The sequence below is a fragment of the Bos javanicus genome, chromosome 2, assembly GCF_032452875.1.
Source record: "Bos javanicus breed banteng chromosome 2, ARS-OSU_banteng_1.0, whole genome shotgun sequence".
Taxonomy (NCBI): Eukaryota; Metazoa; Chordata; class Mammalia; order Artiodactyla; family Bovidae; genus Bos; species Bos javanicus.
In genome coordinates, this window is record NC_083869.1 from 132968338 (window position 1) to 132991597 (window position 23260).

General features: G+C 55.2%; 1 protein-coding gene across 9 annotated transcripts in view; it reads left to right on the forward strand.

Moving 5' to 3' along the window:
• Positions 1-23260, forward strand: part of TMCO4 (transmembrane and coiled-coil domains 4) — a 105691-nt gene that overhangs the window by 45176 nt on the left and 37255 nt on the right. For all 9 annotated transcript variants that reach the window (XM_061394785.1, XM_061394815.1, XM_061394806.1 and 6 more), the window contains 6 exons: positions 4645-4742; positions 5138-5281; positions 6389-6508; positions 11131-11295; positions 12145-12281; positions 14917-15001. In XM_061394785.1, coding sequence (XP_061250769.1) covers positions 4645-4742; positions 5138-5281; positions 6389-6508; positions 11131-11295; positions 12145-12281; positions 14917-15001 — 749 coding nt within the window. The remainder of the gene's footprint in view (positions 1-4644; positions 4743-5137; positions 5282-6388; positions 6509-11130; positions 11296-12144; positions 12282-14916; positions 15002-23260) is intronic.

Genomic DNA, 23260 nt, shown 5'->3' on the forward strand with positions numbered 1-23260 from the left:
CCCAGGGGTGCCCAGGTGATCGGATTCAGCTTCCTTATCCAGTCTGAACGTCACTCACTGCATCCCCTTCGGGCGTGGCTGGGAACCCCCAGTTTCCTCCTTAGTTCTGAAGAAGGCAGCAAAGATCATTCTTCTATGGGTTGTCTGAGCTTTTACTCGGAATGTGTCTCCAGACTCCCCAGAGATAAGCACCCCCTCTCTATTGACTGGAGAAAGTGATTTAAAAAAAAAGAAAGAAAAGGGTGGACTTCCCTCGTCGTCCGGTGGATAAGAATCCATGTGCCACCACAGGGGACACGGGTTCTGTCCTCGGTGTGGGAAGACCCCACGTGCAGCGGAGCAGCTAAGCCCGTGTGCCTCACTGAGCCCCCTCCAGGGCCCGAGAGCTACAAGCACTGAGCCCACGGGCTGGAGCTACTGAAGCCAGTGCCCCCTAGAACCTCGCACCTGGGGTCCGCAGCAGGGGAAACCACTGCAGTGAGAAGCTGTGCCCCGCATCTGGAGAGTAGCCCCCGACTCTCCAAAACTAGAGAAAGCCCGCTCGCAGCAACAAAGACCCAGCACAGTCATGAATAATTCTGGGAAAAACGAGAAGGGTGACGATGAGGACAGAAGAGGGGAAGGCACCCCCTCTCACGGGAGATAAAGCGGCCGTGAGGGAGATTTCTCTGTGGAGCCGTGAGATGAGCAGTGTGGTTGTCTGCTCCTCACAAGGTAGCCGTGACTTCAGCCTGGGATTTAGCCCTAATCTGCGTTTGGCTTCAGCCTCTGATAGCTCAGCTGGTAAAGAATCCGCTGGCAGTGCGGGAGAGCTGGGATCCCCTGGCGAAGGGAAGGGCTCCCCACTCCTGTATTCTGGCCTGGAGTATCCCATGGACTGATAGCGCATGGGGTTGCAAAGAGTCAGACACGACTGAGCAACTTTCGCTTCTGTCTCTGGGAGGCTGACCTGCAGTCCAGCTCAAGGTGACTTCCAGCATCCCAGGTCGTGAGTGTGGCCAGGGGCTCTGTGATGGCAGAGGTGGCCATGGTGCCTCAGCAGCAGGCAAAGTCAGGAAGAGGAGCAAGGCTTCGTATGGATTTAGTGTCGTGCTCTGAATTCTCACTTCCCAGTATAGGAAGCATCGCAGATATAACTCACAGCCAGTGTCTCCTCTTGTTTAAATTCAGTCCGGCAGGGACCTCCCTGGGATTTGTTCTAATATCCCGGAAGCTTCATTCTTGATGGTGAGTGGCCTGAACTCTGGCTAAATATTTTCTTTAGCCAAAATGTACGTGCCCTCTGGTTTTCATAGACGTGGACAGTGAGCGGGAGAATAGATCACTGCACTGAGATGTTCACCTCCAAATCTTTCTTTCTGAGGAACATCTTCTGAGCCGCATCCAGGTGCCAGTCCCAGAGCCAGCTACTGAGGGTGGAGGCAGGAAAGGTTTGATCTATGTCCTAAAGGCTCACCCCGGCGGTTCTCAAACTTGACATAACCAGAGAGCTTGTTACAAGTAGTTTTCTCACCCAGGAAGTCATGCTTTTAACACCTCCCCGCTGGGGCTCCTGATGTGGTTCATCCAGAGCCTAGCCTTTGAAAATCAACGGTCCAGAATTCCAGGCTAATACAGCACAGAGGGTTAGGAAGGTCTGGGGTAGGGGCAGTCAGGCAACCTTGAGGCTCAGGGTGTGCTTCCTGGAGGAGACGACTCTGGAACGGACAGTGATGTTTAGCCAGACAGAGGAAGGTGAGAAGGTCCTTGGCAGCCAAGGGGCAGCAGGAACACAGGACTGAGGCTTAGGAGGCGTGCCTGCAGGCACTTTAGTGTTTCTGGAGGGTAAAGTGTAAGTTCGGAATTAATGAACCATGAGGCTGTGAAGAAGGCAGGGGCCAGGTCACAGGGGGCCTGAGTGTCCTGCTGGAGAGGTCACCCCATCCTCAAGGCAGAGGAGGAACTGGGAGGGAGGGAGAAACAGGGGCAGACCGTCACGGTTCTTATTCTCCTGCTTGGCGTTGGTCACCTTCTGGGGCTCCATCATCATTTCCAGTCCTGAAGTGAGAAAACTGAAGGTCAGAACAATCGGGTGAGCCAGTGAGCTTGTGGCAGAGCTGGGCTGAGACCTTTCTGCCCCCAGTTTGCAGAGTGTTTCCACACTCTGCAGCGTTTGTTGAATCAGATACTACTGGTTGGTCCGCAGAGCCAGTTGCTCGTGGCCCCTGGGTGTTCCTCACATATGTTCCCCCAGCAGCTGGAATTCCTCCTCAGGCCTTGAACTCTGCTGAAAGCAGCTCATTTCCAGCCTTCCCTTTTGCCCCAAATGGTGCTAGCAGTTCAGGGCCAAAGTATATCTGCAGCCTGTGTTGAGGAAGTTATCACAACCATGGAAAGAATGATGGGAGCAATAAACACACGGAATGATTACAGCGTGCTAGTCACCTGTGTGCACTCTCGTTTCGCCCTCCCAGTACCCCTGGGAATTCAGGGCTATTATCATCCCCTCTTCATGAATGAGGAGACTCAGACAGGACAAGTTATTTGTACCTAATCCCGAGGTTAGTAAGTGGCTCTGTCCACCAGGATAGGCTAGGTTTTGCTGCAGTAACAAATGACCTCCGTGTCTCAACGGCTTACAGCAAGAAAAAGGTGCGTTTCTTTCAGGTTGGCTGTGGCTTTAGTCCACTCTGTCTTGGTCCCAGGGTGACAGAGTGATCTTGGTCAACAGTGTTGCTGGTCTCGGGTCAGAGCAGAAGGGGTCTTAGCAGGAGGTGACACAGATCCCTTCCCCCTCCTGGCCAAAGCGGGTCATGGGGCCACTCAGCTCAGCAGGGCAGAGAAGGATCATTTTTCCTTAGGGGGACCAGCTCAGGGCATAACTGGACACCTGGAGAACGCTGGTGGCCCACCACAGCAGAGGCAGGATCCAAGCCTAGTTTACAGGGTTTGAAACCTGACTGCACAACCCACGCCCTTCATCACCATCGTGTGACGATCGATGCGTGTGGTTCAACCTCTTCCCGCACGTCTGAGGGCGTGCGTTTCAATCACGGGAAACCAGCACCTGTGATCACGGAGAGCTGGTTTCCTCTCAGTAGTGAAGCAACCAAGAAGTTGCTCCTGGGCTGTACCCCCAGGAGGATAAGAACGTCTCCCTCCTGAGGCTGTTGGTTTTAAAGATTAGATTTGTTAAGGAATCCATCAAGGAATTGAAGACGGTTGAGGTGAGCGGGCCGACAACCAAAATGCTTAGCAGGTCTCTGAGTGCCCATCTCAAATCCCACTCCTCCTCGATGACTGGAGAATGAACGGTTTCTCACTATCACATGTGGTTCAGGAGGCGAGAGATGGGAAGGGAACAGTTCTGATTGAGGACCGCGTGGTCCTGTTTGCCAGCACACAAAAGTGCCCGCCCGCTGTCCATGCTCCATGAAAGTCTGTCGATCGAAGGCGTGAATTAAATTAAGTCCACACTGTCTTGGTTCTGGGTCCCAGGATGACTAGAGTGATCTTGGTCAACAGTGTTGCTGGTCTCGGGGCAGAGCAGGAGGAGGCGCAGCAGGAGATTTAAATTCCTTAATGAATTGAATCCTTACAAACCAACAGCCTCAGGAGGGAGACGTTCCTATCCCCCTTTTTACAAAAGGGGGGACTAAATTTCAGGGAGATGGAGCTTCATGGGTACGGCCTCCATCTGGGGCCCCACGTGCAGGGCCGGCTGTCGGGCTCTGTGTCCGAGATTCCCTGCACTGCTCCCCACTGCCGCTCAGAAGCTGGGTACGCTCATCCCCGAACGCAGCTGTGATATGCGGACAATAAAAAGGAAAACTGCTTCTGGGATAAGATAAACCATTCGAAGTGCAAAGCACAGTGGCAGTCGTGTTAAAAGTCCTCAATAAATATTAACCCTTCTTTCATTATTGCCGTCATCTGCCATCGCTCCAGCACTGAGTTGTTGTCCAAACTCCAGGTTCAGTGCAGAGTTCACGCTGGTAATGACTGCACCCTCCCCCGTCTCCCGTCCTGCACCTTATTGCCCCGAAGCACCGCGGGCCGAGTGTCAGACAGGACAGTTGGCCTTAGTGACGGGAGGGATTCTCAGGATTCTCCTGACCCGAGTTTCCAACACTGGTTCCCTTTTCCTACGTTCGGTCAGGCTCAGATCTCAAGTCCGGACGGTTCTAGTTGTTGCCCCAAAGCCAAGGTCTCCAGCACAGACATTTCTCTAACCCATGTCTGAAAGGGTTATTCTCAAGGGAAATTGGTTTCCAAAAGCAGATGGCAGAGCACGGGCTGGGGAAGGAGAGAGTGAGGTGATGGAGTCTGTAACTGTCGAGTGCTCGTTCCAAGTCCGTCTGTGTAAAGATACCTTTGTGCTTCTTTTGCTGTTACTGTTATTACTTCTTTGTCTTTTCATTATTCAAATTGCAACCCTGTTAGGATGGATCAACTGGGTAAGTAGCATATCCCACATACTGGGTCTTTAGAACGTTTTCAGCTTTTTAAGACCATCGATGATGGATGGGCCCGGGGTAACCTTGGTACCTCGCTCTGCATGATAGAGCCTGTGGCACGGAAGCTAGTTTGGGGGTTGGGGAGGAGGGGTGGCATCAAGGTTGCCCAGGCACCGCCGGCCCTAGAGGGCAACGTCTTCTCCCGCAGGTCTGCCGAGGCATCCCGGAAGAAGAAGGAGAACAGGAGGAAGTGGAAGCGCTATCTGCTGATAGGCCTGGCGACCATGGGAGGCGGGACGGTGATCGGTAAGATGAGACGGGACACGTGGCCAGGCCGGGTGGGATGACCCCAGGGACTGGCTTCAGGGCACAGTCACGATGGACTGCTTGCTCACTTGCATGTTGAAGGTGCTTTGCTCTCTCCCTCTTGCTCTGGGGAGAAATTCAGACTGCTTGCCGCAGCTCGCGTGCTCCTGTGCGGTCTGCCACCCCCCTGAACACTGTCTGCCAGCTCCCTGCTCGAGCCACCCCGTGCTGGCACCGCTAGGCCTTCCCCCGTGTCCCCCCGCTTGGTGTCCACTGCAGGGGGATCAGCTGGGGGGCTGCCTCCCTCCGCGTGCAGAGGCAGTGTGTTCGCATGTATGTCGGGGGGCCACGTGCTCATGCCCTTCTGTCCCCCGCACGGGCGGCTGTCCTTGCAGGCGTCACTGGGGGCCTGGCCGCTCCTCTCGTCGCTGCCGGGGCCGCCACCGTCATCGGCAGCGCCGGGGCCGCAGCTCTGGGCTCAGCGGCCGGCATCGCCATCATGACCTCGCTGTTCGGCGCCGCTGGAGCCGGCCTGACAGGTAAGGCTCCAGAGCAGCGGCGGTCGTGAGGGGTCTGCGGCCCCGGGTGGCCCAGTCCCGTAAGGGTCATGCCCAGATTCTCACCAGGGGAACTCCCCGGGAGATGGAGGAGGAGGAGGACGTGGCTTTCCTCTTCTCTGAGTTCCAGAACCTGCGGCAGGCTTCAGCATGGGTCTGGGGAAGGGCCAAGGCTGTGAAACTGCCCCAGTGTAGACGCTTCAGGGAGGGTCTTACTGGACTTGTTGTCGCCACCCGGGAAGTTTCCAGGCGGGATGCCTCAGAGACGCTTGAGCTTCCCCGTGTAAGAGACACTTACACGAGAAACTTACACTTACACGTTACAAGAGAAAAGAGCTACTTTTCATTCACCAGCATCCCCTGGGTGGGGGTGGGAGGGAGTCTTCCCAAGCCACCTGTGTCATAGGCCCTTCATCACACAGTTTCCTGTTCCTCTCTCCAGGTGGCCTGTAGCTTCCCACATTAAGAGTCTTGCTCATGGGAACTTCCCCGCTGCTCCGGTGGTTAAGAACTTTGCCTTCCAGTGCAGGGGGTAAGGGCTTGATGCCTGATCCAGGAGCAGAGATCCCACGTTCCTTGCGGCCAAAAACACCAAAATAAAACAGAAGCAGTATTGTAACAAATTCAATAAAGATGGTCCACATTTTTAAAAATCTTGGTCTACTAAGATGGGTGTGTTACGCTCCTGAGGTTCGTGGGCAGGAAAACGATATAGTACCCACTGAATCAGGACAGAGCAGTGGTTTATAAACTTGGATTCTGAGTTTCAACCCCAGCTCTGCCACTCACGGGGCTCACTGGACTTTGGAATCTTCTTACTCTCATCTGTAATTAGGGACAATCATGGCACCAACATTAATGAGTTCAAAAATGAGACGTTTGTTGAGGAACAGGGCACAGAGTGTGTGAGTACACAGAGCCACACCCATCTGTAATTAGGGACAATCGTGGCACCAACATTAATGAGTTCAAAACTGAGACGTTTGTTGAGGAACAGGGCACAGAGTGTGTGAGTACACAGAGCCACGCTGACAACATTCCCCAGGGGCCCCAGGCACCCCCATCCTCATTTTTGTATCTGGTCTTTAGGATACAAGATGAAGAAGCGTGTTGGGGCCATTGAGGAGTTCACATTTCTGCCCCTGACGGAAGGCAGGCAGCTGCACATCACCATCGCCATCACAGGATGGCTGGCATCCGGAAAATACCGTGAGGACCGGGGGCAGAAAAGGATGCGGAGCGGGCGGGCGTTGGCTGAGCTGGGTCTGCTGCTGTGGGCCAGACGCTGCCTAGGCTTTTGGCCAGTGTATGTCTGTAGGGGTGGGGTAGGAGAGCCCCATTTTTCAGAGGAGACTGAGGCTCAGAGTGGTGAGATAACTTCATCCCATAGTCTTCCCATCCATCCATCCATCATCCATCCATCATCTGTTTGTCTACCCATCCATCTACCCACCCACCCACATCCATCTGTCCATCTAACCATCCGTCTATCCATCCATCATCCATCTGTCCATCTACACATCCATCATCCATCCATCCGTTTGTCTATCTGTCCATCCATCCACCATCCATATAACCATCCATCCATCCATCCATCCATCATCCATCCATCATCTGTTTGTCTACCCATCCATCTACCCACCCACCCATATCCATCTGTCCATCTAACCATCCATCCATCTACCCATCCATCATGCATATAACCATCCATCCATCCATCCATCTATCCATCCATCATCCATATATCCATCCATCCGTTCATTTATCCGTCCGTCCACCCACACATCCACCCATCAGTCCATCCTTTCAGCAGGCTTTACAGAGCACTGAGCACACTCTGCCAGACACTGAGCCAGGCCCTAGGAATCCAGTGGTGAGCAGCACAGTCATGGCCTCTGCTCCCGTGGAACATATGGTCCAAGGCAGGAGACAGATCACTGAGCAGAGAATCACAGGGACGCTGTATGCGCAGCACAAAAGGGGAAGCACAGTGTTCTGGGGAGTGAGGGAAAAGTCACTAGAGGAAACTTTTTAGGCTAAGGACTAGCTAGGGATTAGCCAGGTAAAGAAGAGAAAGCAACGAATACCAAGTTAAAGGGCAGCGTGTCGAAAGGCCTGTGGTGCCAAAGAAGCACAGGATGGCTGGAGCAGGGGGCTGGGAGACAGGAGTTTGGGGGGGCCACATCATGTAGGAGCGTGTGAGCTGTGGCCAGGGGTTTGGACTTCTCAGAACAAATGGAGGTTAGCAGGGGACTTTTTAGCACGAAAGTGAGAAATCGGTGCACTGGCTGTGTGACCTCAGGCCATTTCCTTAACCTCTCTGTGCCTTGGCCGTTTCATTTGCAAGGCAAAGCAGATTATCCTTGCCTTTTAGGGCACTCACAAAGGTTAAACAAGGTGACCTGTAGAAGATTTTTAGTGACATTCCACAAGCATTACTTAGTTTCCTTTGCTGCTGTAATTTGAACATGTGTGAGTTGGGGGACTTCCAGCCAGGGTGGCCCTGAGGAATAAAAGTCAAGGTCCGCTTCCTGCTGGCTCACTGTTGCAAGTGCCCACGTGAGGCTCAACAGACAGGATGAGCCAGGTCATCAGCCCAGGGAGAGAGCAGGGTGAGCCCGGGACGCTGGAGCATCCCAACCAGATACCCACGCTCAGAGCCTGGGGGGTTCCCGGGGGGAAGCCACAGTTCTTCTGAGTGACATAGCAGGAAGCAGGCGAGAAAATGCCCAGGCTCTGTTGAGAGGCTTTACTGGGCCCCAGAGTATTACTGGTGAGGCTCACCCCGGCCAGTCCCTGCACAGCAGTCTCTGGCATTGACTGAGCACCTAGCACCCTGAGTCAGGCATTTCACCCACACGCTAGGGGCCTGATGTACATGACCTCACGTGACCCTTTGAAGTAGAGCTGTTCTTTCCCTGATCTGGATGAAGAGGAAAGCTAGAGGGGTCCCATGGCAGACAGGCGGCACAGCAGGATTCCACCCCAGGTCTCCTGAGCCAGGGGTCACGGGTTCCTCTTCATTTGTCTCATGGCACGGTTTGTGCCACGGAAGGACCAAGATAGGAAGTAAGGACGAAGGGTCTCGAGTGAAGCAGTTGGCAGCTTTGACCAGTGTGGAAAGAGAATCCTTTATGGTTGTTCTACCCCCTGGCTGAGTTGGCTCCAGATCAAAGTCAAGTTCGTCTGGGGGGTGGGGAGGAGGAGATTGTCTTCAGCGCTCTCCTCCAGCAGCCTAGTGCAGTATGCGCCCCAGGCAGAGGGGGGCGGTTATAAGAAATGCAGCCGAGCTAGACGAAGTTCTGGAGGGAAGTATCACCTGCCTCCTCGACGCCAGGAAAGTCTCTTATCCTCACAGGCCTGCTTCCGCCTGTGACGGGACAGATGGACTTTCTTGGATCTGTCCCTTTATTAAGTAGCATTGCACATAATCGTGAGAGCGGCCTAGTAGCTCGCTGCTGAGCCAGGCATCCTGCATGCACTGGCTCACTTAGGCCCCACGTCGAGCCACAAAGACGGGCATCGTTATCACCCCCATTTTACAGATGAGGAAACCGAGGCTGATAAGGGCTGCCCAGAGTCACCTTCTAGTCAGGGAACAGGGCACGGCTCACCCGCTTTCTGTCTGGCTCCATGGCCCACGTTCTTGGCCGCGGGGTGATAGAAGGCAGGAGAGCGCTTATAGTTTACGTAATGCTTTTCACGCAGCCTATCAGGCGGTCCCCGTGACCCCGGTGAGTCAGATGCCCTCTTTCCATTCTGACACCTGCAGAAACCGAGGCTCAGAGGGCAGTGTGCCCTGCTGCGAGCCTTGGGACCAGGAAGCTGCCCGGCTGGGTGCAGAGCCTGGGCCAGCATCACAGCCCACCACGCACACACATACACACACACACACACACACATGCATGTACATACACTCACATGCGCACACATACACACATGTACACGCGTGTACACACGCATGCGTGAACATTCACATACTTGTTTACACACATGCACATGCACGCATATGTGTACAGTACATACACATGCAGCCTTACATACGTGCGCACGTGTGTGTGTGTGCACACACACACACACACAATCTGCCCACATCCTCTCTCAGAGCTGGCTGTCTTCTCCTCCATAACTAGAGACAGTTAACCCCTGAGCTGCTGCAGAGCTCTGCCTGGGTCCCTGCAGAGAGGGGGAGCAGCCCCTCAGGGGTCTTTGTCAGCAAAACTCCCGTCGAGGCACCTGGCTGAGCCGGAACCCAGAGGCAGTGGGAAACTGTCTCCTCCCTCCCTTCACTCATCCTGCTTTCATGAGGCTTTGCAAATCGAGCGCTTGGCAGACAGGCTGCGGGAGAGATGGGCATCAGACGAAGCAAAAATAAATGGACAGTCATGGGCCGTGATGAGAACTCAGGGCAGGAAAGCGCAGGATGTGTGAGACCCATCAGAGGGCCAGAGGGGATTCCCTGGAGATAAGGCAAGCAGGCTGGAAGCTCATAGAAAGGTAAGGATGGAAGGTCGCTTGGGCCACAGGCAGAGATGCACAGGGCTTCTCTGTGCTCCCATGGTCCGCAAAGCAGCGACTCCATGAGGTTTGCACGGTCCTCTCCCTCCCTGGGCTGAGGGCTTCTTATCTGGGTGGCTCAGCCTCCTGCATTGTAAAATGATATAACATTATCTGGGGCTCCATTTCCGAATCTATGTCGAGGGTTAAATCAGAGAGTCCATGAGAAAACCCTCAGTGCAGAGCTGCCCAGTGCTTGGTACCTGCTCACTGCACATTCCTGCAGTGACCAGGGTCTGCATCTTCAGGGTCAGGCTCCGGGCCTGGTGTGGTCTAGGTCCCCGGTTAACATCTGTATAGGAATGAAACAGTGAACAAAGAGATGGAATCAAAAGCATGTGTTTCCAAAGGGCAACATGATGAACAATGAGGCTGTAAGGAAGGCAAGGGCCAGGTCACGGGGGGTCCTGAGTGTCCTGCTGGAGAGGGGCCACTACCCTCACGTCTGAGGGCGGACCGGGAGGGAGGACGGGGCCAGCGTCGTGGTTCTCTTCTCCTGCTTGGCGCTGGGCACATGGCACTACTGGCATCACCCTCCCATTTCCAGTCCCTCGGTGAGAAAATTTAGGCTCAGAAAAGTCGGGGGAGCCAGCGAGCTCACGGCAGAGCTGGCCTCAAAGCCCTCCGCCCCCAGTTTGCACACTGTCCCCCAGGTGGTGTGAATGAGATGCAGCTGGTTCAGGGAGCGAGCCCGTGTTTTCCTCTCGTGGGCCCTCAGCGGCTTGATGCCAGAACTACTGCAGAGGGCGAGGCAAGAGCCCTTTACATACGTGGTCATTGGAATGCTTAATTCTTACGGCTACTCGGTGACAGGAGATGAGTAGTAATCTCCCCACTGGACAGCTGGGCAGAGTGAGCTCAGCAGGGGATAGTGGCCCCCGGTGCTCCAGGTCACTAACGACCTTGCTAAGGAACGCAGGAGCTGGGTCCTGAAGCCCAGCCCGCCCACTCAGGCAGCCTCGTGCTCCATGTGGGAGCACGCCTGCTCCGCTGCCCATGCTGCCCGTGGGCAGGCTGGTCCTCCCGCCTCCCCCACGAGGGGGAGTGGGCCTCGGTTCCGCTGCCCGCTGCTGCCCGTGGGCAGGCTGGTCCTCCTGTCTCCCCCACGAGGGGGAGTGGGCCTCGGTCCCGCTGCCCGCTGCTGCCCGTGGGCAGGGCTGGTCCTCCCGTCTCCCCCGCGAGGGTGAGTGGGCCTCTGTCCCTGCCTGTCAGGGACAGTGGGGGCCCCCTCCAGCCCAGACAGGAGAGACCCCACCCGCCCGTGCTCTCCCCAGGCACGTTCAGCGCCCCGTGGGCTGCCCTGGCCCGCAGCCGTGAGCAGTACTGCCTGGCCTGGGAGGCCAAGTACCTGATGGAGCTCGGCAACGCCCTGGAGACCATCCTCAGCGGTCTTGCCAACATGGTGGCCCAGGAGGCCCTGAAGTACACGGTGTTGTCTGGTGAGCCTCCCCTCCCCCGACCAGTGGCATGCCCACCACTCCCAGGTTCTGTGCCTTTGCCTGCCTGAGGCCCCCAGGGAGTCAGGCACTGTACTGTTCCCTCGGTGCCCCTGTCTGTGACATGGTTATTATGGTCTTCATGGGGAGGAAATAGACAAACAGCCCATCACGTTATCACCTAGTGTATCAGTTAGTAAGTGCTGTGTAACAAGCCACCCCACAACCCAGTGACTTAAAATAGCAGTCATTTATCACAGTAGCTCAGGAGCGTTGGCTTCCTTTGGCTGACTTTTGCTGGGCCTGCTCATGCATCTGTGTGTCAGCTGGCCAGCCAGGTGTCAGCCAGCTTTGTCTGGGGTGACCAGGGTGACCGGGCTCTGCTCCATTCGTCTCTCCTCCGCTCCTGGAGTCGCAGGCTAGCCCACACCCCCGGGAGAAGTGCGTCAAAGGCACAAGTCCATTTCACGCCTCTCATCCAGCAGCATCTCATTGGCCAAAGCGGGTCGGGTGATGGAGCCTAGCATGGACGGGCAGGGGGCGGGGCCGGGGGCGCTGAGGGTTATGGGCAAAGTGGGCGGGATACGGGGTGGCGTGATCGATTGGGCCAGCTCTGGAATCCCACCTGTGGCAGATGCTTGAACCTGAGATCTAGTCCACGTATCAGAAGTGTGTGAGCTTCCCTTTTCTTCCGGGCTAGTGAGCGGTTTGGCAGCACTTGGGAAACTTACAGACCCCAAGTTAGAGACTGCGGGCACTCACTCAGCATCCAGTAGCCAGCCAGTCACTTCCCTAGGAGGACCCCCCACCCTCACCCCCACTGCCTTCATCACCTGTACCCCTCCTCCCCAGGCCTCGTGGCTGCCCTCACCTGGCCAGCCTCACTCCTCAGTGTCGCCAACGTCATTGACAACCCCTGGGGCGTGTGCCTCCATCGATCGGCGGAGGTTGGCAAGCACCTGGCCCACATTCTGCTCTCCCGGCAGCAGGTACCCAGGACTGGCTGGAGCGGAGGTGGGAGGGAGCAGGGGAGCTGACTGGTGGGCGGATGTCATACCTCAGACGAGCCCACGTCGGGGTAGCCCGGTGGCTTTAAAGGGTCCGCACTGCTCCACCAGCTCAAGTCACAAAAGTGTCCTAGGAGAACTTGTCTGGCTTAAGACTGCACTTCTCTGCAGGGGGCCCAGGTTCCATCCCTGGTTGGGCAGCTAAGGTCCCAAATGATGTGTGGTGGGCCCACGCCCTGCAAAAATATATCCTAGGATGGACCAGTAAGAATTACTGACTGTGCCTCCCTAGCAAGTAATCAAGTGAGGACTGAGTGTCAGAGGCCTCTGCAGGTGTGGTCAGGGTCAGCTCTTCCTTCGCAGATGTCTACAGAGCTACACTCTGAGCACGTCTCCAGCGGTCCAGATACCACATAAAACCATCAGGGTTCCGTCCACATTCCAGACAGTCAGAGGCAAGAAGGTACAAGTGAAAGCCCAGGAAGATCCCACATGCCCTGGGGTGGCTGAGCCCGTCGCATCCCTTGGCCAGGACTCAGTCCTGAGGCCGTCCCTGGCTACAGAGAAGTTGGAGAAACTTAGTTTTTGGCTGGGTAGCTGTAGGGGGTGGGGTTGGGGACAGAAAAGCTCAGGAGTTTTGCTACCAAGGATGAAGGGAGAGTAGCTGTTGGGCAGTGACTGGCAGCCTTGACTGCAAAGTTCCTGTGGAATTGGAATATGATTCAGTGGAGGGACTTCTGTGGAAGTAAATGGAGGTGGAACAGCAAGGAGCGGATGCAAGTGTTGGCCCAAAAAGCAAGGGAAAAGCGTAGAGTGCTGAGCCCGGCTGGTCCAACGAAACTCGCCTGCCCTGCCGTCTGCTTCCGTGTCTGTAGACCCTGTACTCAGACCCCTCTCCTGACCTTCTTTTCCAGGTTGCCCTTCTGCAAGTTCTTTAGTCAGAAAGTTCCTCTGTGCATCTAACTTGGAACCCCCCATTTCTCTCTTTATGTGTTTTTTGTTATTTGGCTGCCTCGGGTCTTCACTGCATCATGTGGGATCCCTCATCGAGGCACGCAGACTCTCGTTGCGGTGCGCAGGCTCAGCAGTTGCGTTGCACAGGCTTAGTTGCTCTGAGACATGTGGGATCTTAGTTCTCCAACCAGGGATCAAAGCTATGCTCGCTGCATTGGAAAGGATTCTTAACCACTGGACCACCAGGGGACCCCATGGACCATAACCTACCAGGCTCCTCTGTCCATGGGATTTTCCAGGCAAGAATACTGGAGTGGGTTGCCATTTCCTTCCTCCAGGGGATCTTCCCGACCCGGGGATCAAAACCGGGTCTCCCCCCATTGCAGGCAGATGTTGTACCATCTGAGCCACCAGGGAAGCCTTACCAGGGGAATCCCTTTTTATGTTTTTATTATTATTATTATTGTGGTGAAAGTCACATAACGTAGAACATACTGCTTTAACCGTATTTAACTGTCCAGTTCGGAGGCGCTAGTACATTCACATTCTTGTGTAACTCTCACCATCATCCATCTCCTGAATCTTTCACCTTCCTAGACCGAAACTCTGACCCCATGAAACACTGAGTCCCGTCCCCCGCCCCCGCCCCCCACGGCCCCTGGATCTACCGGGGTCCTTTCTGACTCTATGGATCTGACTCTTCCAGGCCCCTTGTATAAGGAGACTCAAACAGCACTTGTCTGCACCTCCTGTACATTGGAATGCATCGTTCAGTTCAGCTCAGTCACTCAGTTGTGCCCAACTCTTTGCGACCCCATGAACCACGGCACGCCAGGCCTCCCTGTCCACCAACAACTCCCGGAGTTTACTCAAACCCATGTCCATCGAGTAGGTGATGCCATCCAACCAGCTCATCCTCTGTTGTCCCCTTCTCCTCCCACCTTCAATCTTTCCCAGCATCAGGGTCTTTTCAAATGAGTCAGCTCTTCGCATGAGGTGGCCAAAGTATTGGAGCTTCAGCTTCAACATCAGTCCTTCCAGTGAACACCCAGGACTGATCTCCTTCAGGATGGCCTGGTTGGATCTCCTTGCAGTCCAAGGACTCTCAATGCATTGTTAAGGTTAACTGAATACACGTCCTACAACAGACGGTACCTCCCCCCAACCCCGTGCTATACAGTAGGTCCCCTCATCAGCCTTCCATTCCAGACACAGCAGTCTAACGTACTGTCTCCTCTTCTAGTCTAAGGCCAGCATTTCATACCCCGCTTTCCTCTCTAGGGACAGAGCAGTCCCTCTTCTCCATCGCATCTGGGGGTACCTCCCGCCCCCTCTTCCAGCTCCAGAAGGGCCCCCTTCACTGCAGTCATTTGCCGCACACAGGTAGACGGGGAAGGAGAGATGGCTGCTGGGCAATGGTGTGAGATAAAAGGGAATTAACCCAGTGAAACACTGCCTGTCAGCCTCAGAGGAAGCCGGTTCCCGAGCAGGTGCCCTCCTGCTTAAACACCTCTCCTAATGGAGACATCAGAGCCCGGGGTCAGGAACGGGACAGCCACCATGCATGAAGTGCAAGGCAGCCGCTGACAGGTGTGCAAGGGCCGCCGTCATCAGGGCAGCCTTTCTGGAGCTGCTGTGCACACCTGTGTCCCTTCTTCTGCAGGGCCGGCGGCCTGTCACCCTGATCGGCTTCAGCCTGGGAGCCAGAGTCATCTACTTCTGTCTGCAGGAAATGGCTCAGGAGAAAGGTAAGGCTGGCTTGTTACAAGTGAAAACCCTTCCTGAGTCCGTCCCCAGACCGGAGGCTCCACACAGGGGACCTCAAGTCTTGTGACTGTGTTCCCAGATCTTAGTTAAAAGCTTAAAATAGTTTGAAAAAGAAAAAATAGTTACTTGGAAAATCGTATATTTCTTCCATGTGTAAATTAGAGTGGATGTGAGATAGTCCTACAATAATGGCCTTAGTTTTCTGATGTGGTTTTTTTTTTAATTTACTGACTTATTGATTTTGGCCACGCTGGCCCTCGTTACTGCACGCGGGCTTTCTCTGGTTGTGGCTTCACTGACGGGCGTGGGCTTCTCCCTGGGCGGCTTCTCCTGTTGCAGAGCACGGCCTCTACAACATAGGCTCAGTAGTTGTGGCGACGGGCTTAGGTGCCCCGAGGCATGTGGGGTCTTCCCAGAACAGGAATCCAACCCGTGTCCTCTGTGTTGGCAGGCAGATTGCTAACCCCTGGACCGCCTGGGAAATCCTGATGTGGGTTCTAGAGTGGGAGAGGAGGGGGTGGGAGGGCTCTGAAGTTGGGGTGTTGGCAGGGCCGCGTTCCCTCGGAAGGCTCTGGGGGAACCTCCCCTCTTCCGGCTTCCAGTGCTGTTCGTACTCCCCGGCTCGTAGACGCGACGTTGCACTCATGCCTCATCCTCGTCACCTTCTGCTTTACGTCTCCTCTTCTGCCCTAAGGACAGTTTTGGTGCCTTCAGGGCTACCCGCTCAAATCCAGGATGACCTCGTCTCTCGTGCAGGCACGTGTGTGCTCAGGCGTGTCTGACTCTTTGCAACCCCATGGACTGCAGCCCGCCAGGCTCTTCTGTCCTTGGGATTCTCCAGGCAAGAATACTGGAGTGGGTTGCCCTTTCCTCCTCCAGGGGGTTTTCTTGACCCAGGGATTGAACCCACATCGCCTGCATCTCCTGCATTGGCGGGTACATTCTTTACCACTGAGCCACCTGGTACCAATTACCCATGTGTGATTTAATTTCTTCTGCAAAGACACTTTGTCCAAGTCAGGTCCCGCTCACAGGTTCTAAGCGCGTATCTCGTTGGGGGAGGGGGCGCTGTTCCACCCACTACAGACACCTGTGGGAGCGTGGCATGCCGTTCAGTGATGTGCTTTCAGCATGGAGGCAGTGGAAAGCCTGGATGCCTCTGCCCCAGCCTCGGGTGGGTGAGGCCTCCAGGACTGAATGCTGGCTTGTGACAGATCTGTCAGCCGGGGCTGCCGCCCTGGGGGTGGTTACGGAGGGTGAGGTGCAGAGCTCGGGGCACTTGGGGTGGTCCGCTGCTCTGCAGAAAGGATTCCTTCTCTGGATGGGGCGAGTGACAGAGAACTGTCAACGATCTTTAATCTCACACGCACTCTGTTGGTCAGAGCAAGTGACGGTCAAACCATACAAGCAGGACTTGAGTGTTAGTTGCTCAGTCCTGTTTGAGTCTTTGCGATCCCAAAACAAATTGGATTCATTTCCATTGACCACTCTGTCCATGGGATTCTCCAGGCAAGAATACTGGAGTGGCCTGAGCATTCCCTTCTCTGGGGGTTCTTCCCAACCCAGGAATAGAACTTGGGTCTCCCCCATTGCAGGAGGATTCTTTACCCTTTGAGCCACTGGGGAAGCTCAGATCAGCAAGGTGGAGCAGTGCATTCTGTCCACAGTGAAGGGGGAAGGGAGCCAAATGGTGGACTCTGACTCTGGGGTTTGGAGGGCATGGGCTTTGCCAGCCTGAGACCTGGGTCTGCAAAGACCAGCCTCTTCCCAGCTGAGGAACCTGGGTTGGGTAAGGATGCAGCCTCCCTATGCGTCCATCCCTCCATTTGCAACAGGAGGTTCACGTCACCTCTGGGCAGCGGCAAAGGGCAGAGAGACCATGGCAGTCAGGCCACCGGCAAAGTGCTGGCTCCTGATCCTCCCCTGGCCTTCAGGCTGAGGTGTCCCTGCCGGCACAGGGGGACCTTGCACCCACCCCTGCTCTCTGTAGTTGCTACCCCCACCCCAGGAGGTTATCCTCCTCTGTGCCATCATCATCTTGCTCCTTTCCTGGTCATCCATCCCCAACCCATGCAGCAGACCACCTGCCAGGCTCCTCAGTACCTGGGTGTACTCAGTACTCCTCAGTACTGAGTACCTCAGTACTCAACAGTTGTTGAGTCACTCACTCGTGTCGGACTCTGCGCCCCCGTGGACTGCCGCACGCCAGGCTCCTATGTGCTCCGCTGTTTCCTGGAGTTTGCTCAAATCCATGTCCATTGAGCCTGTGATACTACCTAACCATCTTATCCTCTGCCACCCCCTTCTCCTCCTGCCCTTAATCTTTCCCAGCATCAGGGTCTTTTCCAGTGAGTCGACTCTTTGCATCAGGTGGTCAAAGAACAAGGCCACCTGGACGACACGGTCTTATTAACAGGACCGATTCTCAATTCAGAGGAGAAAGGCATACCTTTGGCTCCAGTGAGCATAAATTAATTGTTAGCTTCAGAACATTAATACAAGCCAACTCTTCAATTCCCCTGCTGAACAAATTGGATTCATTTCCATTGACCACTTGGCTGAGGCCATCAGAAGTGAGATCGATCGTCAGCAGCCTTTGGCAAGTGAGGCTGGAGACTGGGGCGAGGATGATGTCCTGCCTCTCCACCTTTGCAGGACTGGTTCTCAGAGCAGCTTCCTTCCGGCCCCTTTCTGGTCACTGCTTCCCCCCTGAACCTTTGCTGCCGACCGATAAGAACTGGGGCTCTGGTATCAGGCGGACCTGGATCCGGATCCCAGGTCTGTCACCGACGAGCTGTGGGACCTCGGGAAAATCACTCAACTCCTCTGAGCCTCAGCTTCCTCATCTGACGTGGGGTTTGGTACACTCATCTTGGAGGCTCCTGGAGAGATTAAAACGAGACCGTGAATGTGGAAGTACCTTCCACAGGTTCAGTTCAGTTCAGTCACTCGGTCGTGTCTGACTCTTTGCAACCCCATGGACTGCAGCACACCAGGCTTCCCTGTCCATCACCAACTCCTGGAGTTTACTCAGAACTCATGTGCATCAAGTCAGTGATGCCATCCAGCCATCTCATCCTCTGTCGTCCCCTGCTCCTCCTGCCCTCAATCTTTCCCAGCATCAGGGTCTTTTCAGATGAGTCAGTTCTTCGCATCAGGTGGCCAAAGTATGGGAGTTTCAGCTTCAGCATCAGTCCTTCCAATGAACATTCAGGACTGATTTCCTTTTGGATGGAGTGGTTGGATCTCCTTGCAGTCCAAGGGACTCTCAAGAGTCTTCTCCAACACCACAGTTCAAAAGCATCAACTCTTCGGTGCTCAGCTTTCTATATGGTCCAACTCTCACATCCATACGTGACCACTGGAAAAACCATGGCCTTGACTAGATGGACCTTTGTTGTCTGCAGTTTAGGTTCCATTAGTAAACACCTGTTCCTCTAAACTCTAACGTGAGGGCCTACCACACATGGGGAGCTATGGTGAGCATTGAGTAGGTAGAAAGTGAAAGTGAAAGTCGCTCAGTCGTGTCAGACTCTTTGCAACCCCATGGACTATACAGTCCATGAAATTCTCCAGGCCAGAATACTGGAGTGGGTAGCCTTTCCCTTCTCCACGGGATCTTCCCAACCCAGGGATCGAACCCAGGTCTCCCGCACCGCGTGCGGATTCTTTACCAGCTGAGCCACCAGGGGAGCCCACGGTGCTTGTCATTTTACATCTACTTTCTGGCACACGTATTAGATCCTGAACTCCAGGTGGACAAGGTCTGCCTGTGCCCCACCATCTCCCTGGCACCCAGCACGTTTGAGAGCTCAGGGAAGGGCGGGGAACTTGACTCTCAGTGAGGGAATCAAGCGTGGGCTGATGTACTCAAGAGCCAGGTGCAGACTCCCCCTGCGCCAGGGGCTCAGTCTCCCCATAGCCCCTGGGGGAAAACTGCATGAGGCCACACAGAGGAGCCACTTGGGTGCTGAGAGCTGGAGCCAGGATCTGACCCCAGGGCGCCGGGCTTTAGTCCTAACACTGCTGTACTTTGCCAGGGGAGTATGGGTGGGAGTCCTCCAGAGGCCCAAGGGGGGAGGGCATTCCAGAGGCCCAGGCCGGCAGGACAAAGGAAGGGCTCTCAGCGTGTCTGGAAACGTTGAGTCCGGTGTTCTTGCAGCCTGTGAGAGGGGCACTGAGCTGGAGGCGGGTCATGGTTAGGACAGGAGCCCCGCACAGGCTGAGGCGTTGGAACTGATGCTTAGGCACTCGGCCTCTGAACTGTGGGGCGAATGAAGAGCTGAGTAGGTCCTGCAGAGGGAGGCACTGGGGGCAGGGCAGGGGGTCAGCCCCGGACAGCCCGAGGTTCACACCCACACACTCCCATGCACACATTCCCATGTGCTCACACACATTAACACACAGAGCAGCAACTCAGCCAGCCCCAAGGACCTCTGCCGCCCCCATTGTTCTCTATCCAGGGAGGATTTTAAAAATAGAAGGAACTAGGATGGGAAGCTTCCCAAATAACAAGAGTTTGATCGAATCTGAATAGAAGCCCTGTGCTCAAAAGCACAGCTGGTTTTGTCCCCACCCGATCACCTCCTAAAGGAAAAACTTGAAGCCAGAATGCTCTGAACGAGAATGGAGAATCGTCTCCGTCAGCCTGGGGGTTTTCCCTCTGGCAACATCCCATCCCAGCGTGTCCGGACGGGAGGCGAGAGAGCACCCCAGTCGCCCTTTGCCTCGCCCTTGGTTAAGAGCTCTCCGAGAAGGGGTCTGCCCGTGGTGGCAGAGGCTTATTCCAGACGTGGGCTGCGCTCCCGTGGTGAGAGGTGGGACACGTTGGCGGGGTGGTGGGGGGGCAAGCCATGCCCTTTGACCCCATCCACCCTGCCGGCCCCCTCGGCGCCTCCAGGTAGACGGTGAGCCCCTGATACCAGGCCTCAGAGTCCTGTATTTGCCCCGTTTCTCTCTGCCTTTCCAGAGAGCAAGAAGGGAACTCCTGATGGTTCATAGAAATAGGAAGTCAGAAACAACACATGCCCGCCTGCAGAGCGGTGCAGAGGGTCCTGAACCCGAGAGCCAGTTGCTGCTGCGCAGCCTCCCTGGGGGCCTGGGCCCAAGGCCAGCGGGGCCACGGAGTAACTTGAATGAAAACGTGGACAGACATTCACAAAAATAGGCTCAGGCGCCTGCGTGTTGAGCGGAGCCCTCTTCTTCCTGTGTCCTCTTTCCCCCTTACTGCCCACGTTCTCTCTCCAGCCATCCACTGAGCCTCTGGTCTGCAGGACTTCACCGCTTACCACCCACTCCCAGGTTCCATCCCTGGGTCGGGAAGGTCCCCTGGAGAAGGGAAAAGGCTGCCCACTCCAGTGTTCTTGCCTGGAGAATTCCATGGACTACACAGTCCGTGGGGTCGCAGGGTCGGACATGACTGAGCGCCCTTCACTTTCACCCAGTCCCCACCCATCAGATGAGAGGCGGACAGAGCCGGAAGGACTGCACAGATGCAGGCCTCAGACGGGGCCACAGACTCTTCCCCACCGAGAGACCCAGCTCAGCTGCTGCAGATATGCAGGCTCTGGAGTCTGGGCATCCCCTTTGAATCCTACACCCACTACGAGGCAAGCCTCACCTTTCTGAGCTCCAGGGGACTGGGGCAACACCCTGAGTAATAATAGTATTGTCGTCAAGGCTGTAAGTGTTACATGCAATAGTGCACACAGATGCTGGTGTGTGAGAGCCTGAGGATTCTTATTGAGCACTTATTTTATGCTAAGATCTGTCTTAAGCTGTATAAGAGGGACCTGGCTTGAAATTCCCTGAAGGTCCTGTGGTTAGGTCTGTACGCTTTCACTGCCGAGGACTCAGGTTCGAGCCCCGGTCAGAAACAAAGAGCCCACAGGCTGCACAGTGAGGCCAAAAAAAAAAAAAAAAGGCAACGGGGGGCTCATAGGATTAGAACACACCACACACACAGGTGACCTTAACCGAGGCCCCAGTTGGGAAAAATCGGCCTCCCATCAGAGTGGGGGCCCCCAGGTTCTGTTCCTCTCTGTTCCTGCACTCGCCTTCCCCCACCACCCTGTCTTTCTTGACAACCCCTCCCAAGCGCTGGCCTGGGTTACTGGTGGGGCACCTTCAAGTCTGCAGCTGACTGTGGTCATGAATGAATTATTCACCCTTTGCCCGGAGCTGCTGTTTCACATCTAATTCATTCCAGCTCAGCTGTCTGGTTTCAGGCAGCCCTGCTCATTTAACACCCAATTAATCTTTACACAGAGAAGACCCTCTCCTAATTGCAGGAAAGCTGTCATTATCTGAGTTGGGGGAAATGTGAAAAAGGAATTACTCTAATACAATTGAATGTACTAATTGTCTTCTGGATTCCCTGGAGACCGAGTAATGCGATGTAGCGATAAATGAGTTGCCCAGAGCACAGCACCCTTCAGCCAGCCTCCCTGGCCCTCTGGTCCCACCCAGCCTCCCCTGGCCCTCTGCTCCCACCCAGCCACAGCCCATCCTTTTTCCCCTCCCCCAGGAAAAGCTGCCTATGGCATTAACCACCTCACAGCTTCATTTCCGTCCTGAGTGATGTTGCACACAGCAGGGGGTTACTGCTTAGGGGATATGCAGCCATCCCCAAGGTACCCCTCGCCTGGTCCTGCTCCTCCCTCCAGCTCAGGGTGGGCAGCCTACTTTCAAATAGGTGTCTGGACCACGAACCCCTTGAGGGCAGGAATTGCGTGTGAGCAGCCTCTGTGCCTCGTGCATCTGGGATGAAGCCAACAGAGAGTTTACGCCCTGTAAGTGACGTGTCTAACATAAACAGTCACGCTGTATCAGTCAGGACAGGTGAGGTTACGCTGCAGTGACAGACACCCCCGCATCCTTAGAGGTGTAGCCCAGCAGAGGGCTTCACTGTGCTTCCGATCCACTGTGGGTAGGCGGGGCTCTGATCTCTGTAGTCACTCAGCCATCCAGGCCAGCGGCAGCTCCCTCAGTAGGAGGTCGAGATTGTGGTGAATTACACACTAGCTCTTCAGTTTCACCTGGAACTAACACGTGACTTTCACTCATGTTTCGTCAGCTAGAGCAAGGCAAATCGACGTTTCTAACATCCGGGAAAGGCCAGTGAGCACTCCCACCATGGGCTCCAGCTGGAAGACTTTACTTGGATTCTAGCCTCTAATTCTCAGTTGAAACATTAGTTTCTTTATCTACAAAATAGGGACTTTCCTCTCTTCCCTTACCCTGCCTCATAGCTTGCAGGATAGAAGAACCCCTTGATGGGAAGCCAGAGTGTGGCAGGTCCTGAGGATGCTGGGATGAGAGTGCCAGAGGTTGATGGTACCCAGGAGCTCCAGCCACGGGACCCCCGACACAGACAGAGGCAGGGATGGTCCCCAGAAGGTTACCCACCAGAGGACCAGAGATGAGGCCAGTGTAGAGCTGGGTCCAGTCCGGCAGGGAGCAGGCTCCAGGCAGACAAAACTCTGAGCTGTGGTGATGGTGACTGGCTCCAGCCCAGGGCCCAGCCAATCAGACATGACCTGATAAAAATGCCCTGGAGATGTAGAGCGAGTGTGCTCAGTCGCTGAGTTGTGTTCGATTCCTTGCGAGGCTGTGGGCTGTAGCCCACCAGGCTCCTCTGTCCATGGGATTTCCCAGGCAAGAATACTAGAGTGGGCTGCCGTTTCCTTCTCCAGGAGGTCTTCCTGATTCAGGGATTGAACCTGAGTCTCCCGCGACTCCTGCATTGGCCGGCAGGTTCTTTACCACTGAGCCCCCTGGGAAGCCCTGACGGCGGAGTGAGTGAGTGAGTGGGTGAAAGTCGCTCAGTGGTGTCTGACTCTTTGCAACCCCCCTGAACTGTACAGTCCATGGAATTCTCCAGGCCAGAATACTACAGTGCGTAGCCTTTCCCTTCTCCAGGGTATCTTCCCAACGCAGGGATCGAACCCAGGTCTCCCGCATTGCAGGCGGATTCTTCACCACTGGGCCACCAGGGAAGTCCCTGCTCTTGGCTCTGGTGTCTGTCACCACAGATGGGACAGATGTCTGTGCCAACGCTTGATGGTGTCAGTTTTGTTAACTCGGATCCTCGCAGCCTCCTCATGGGCCGGCATCTGACTCACCATATTCTATAGAGAGTGGACAAGGACTTTGAGACTCAGAGAGTTGAAGGGTTTCCCCAGAGTCGGAGCTGGGAGGTGGCAGAGCTGAGGCTGCCCCCCACGCCTGGCCCTGGCCCT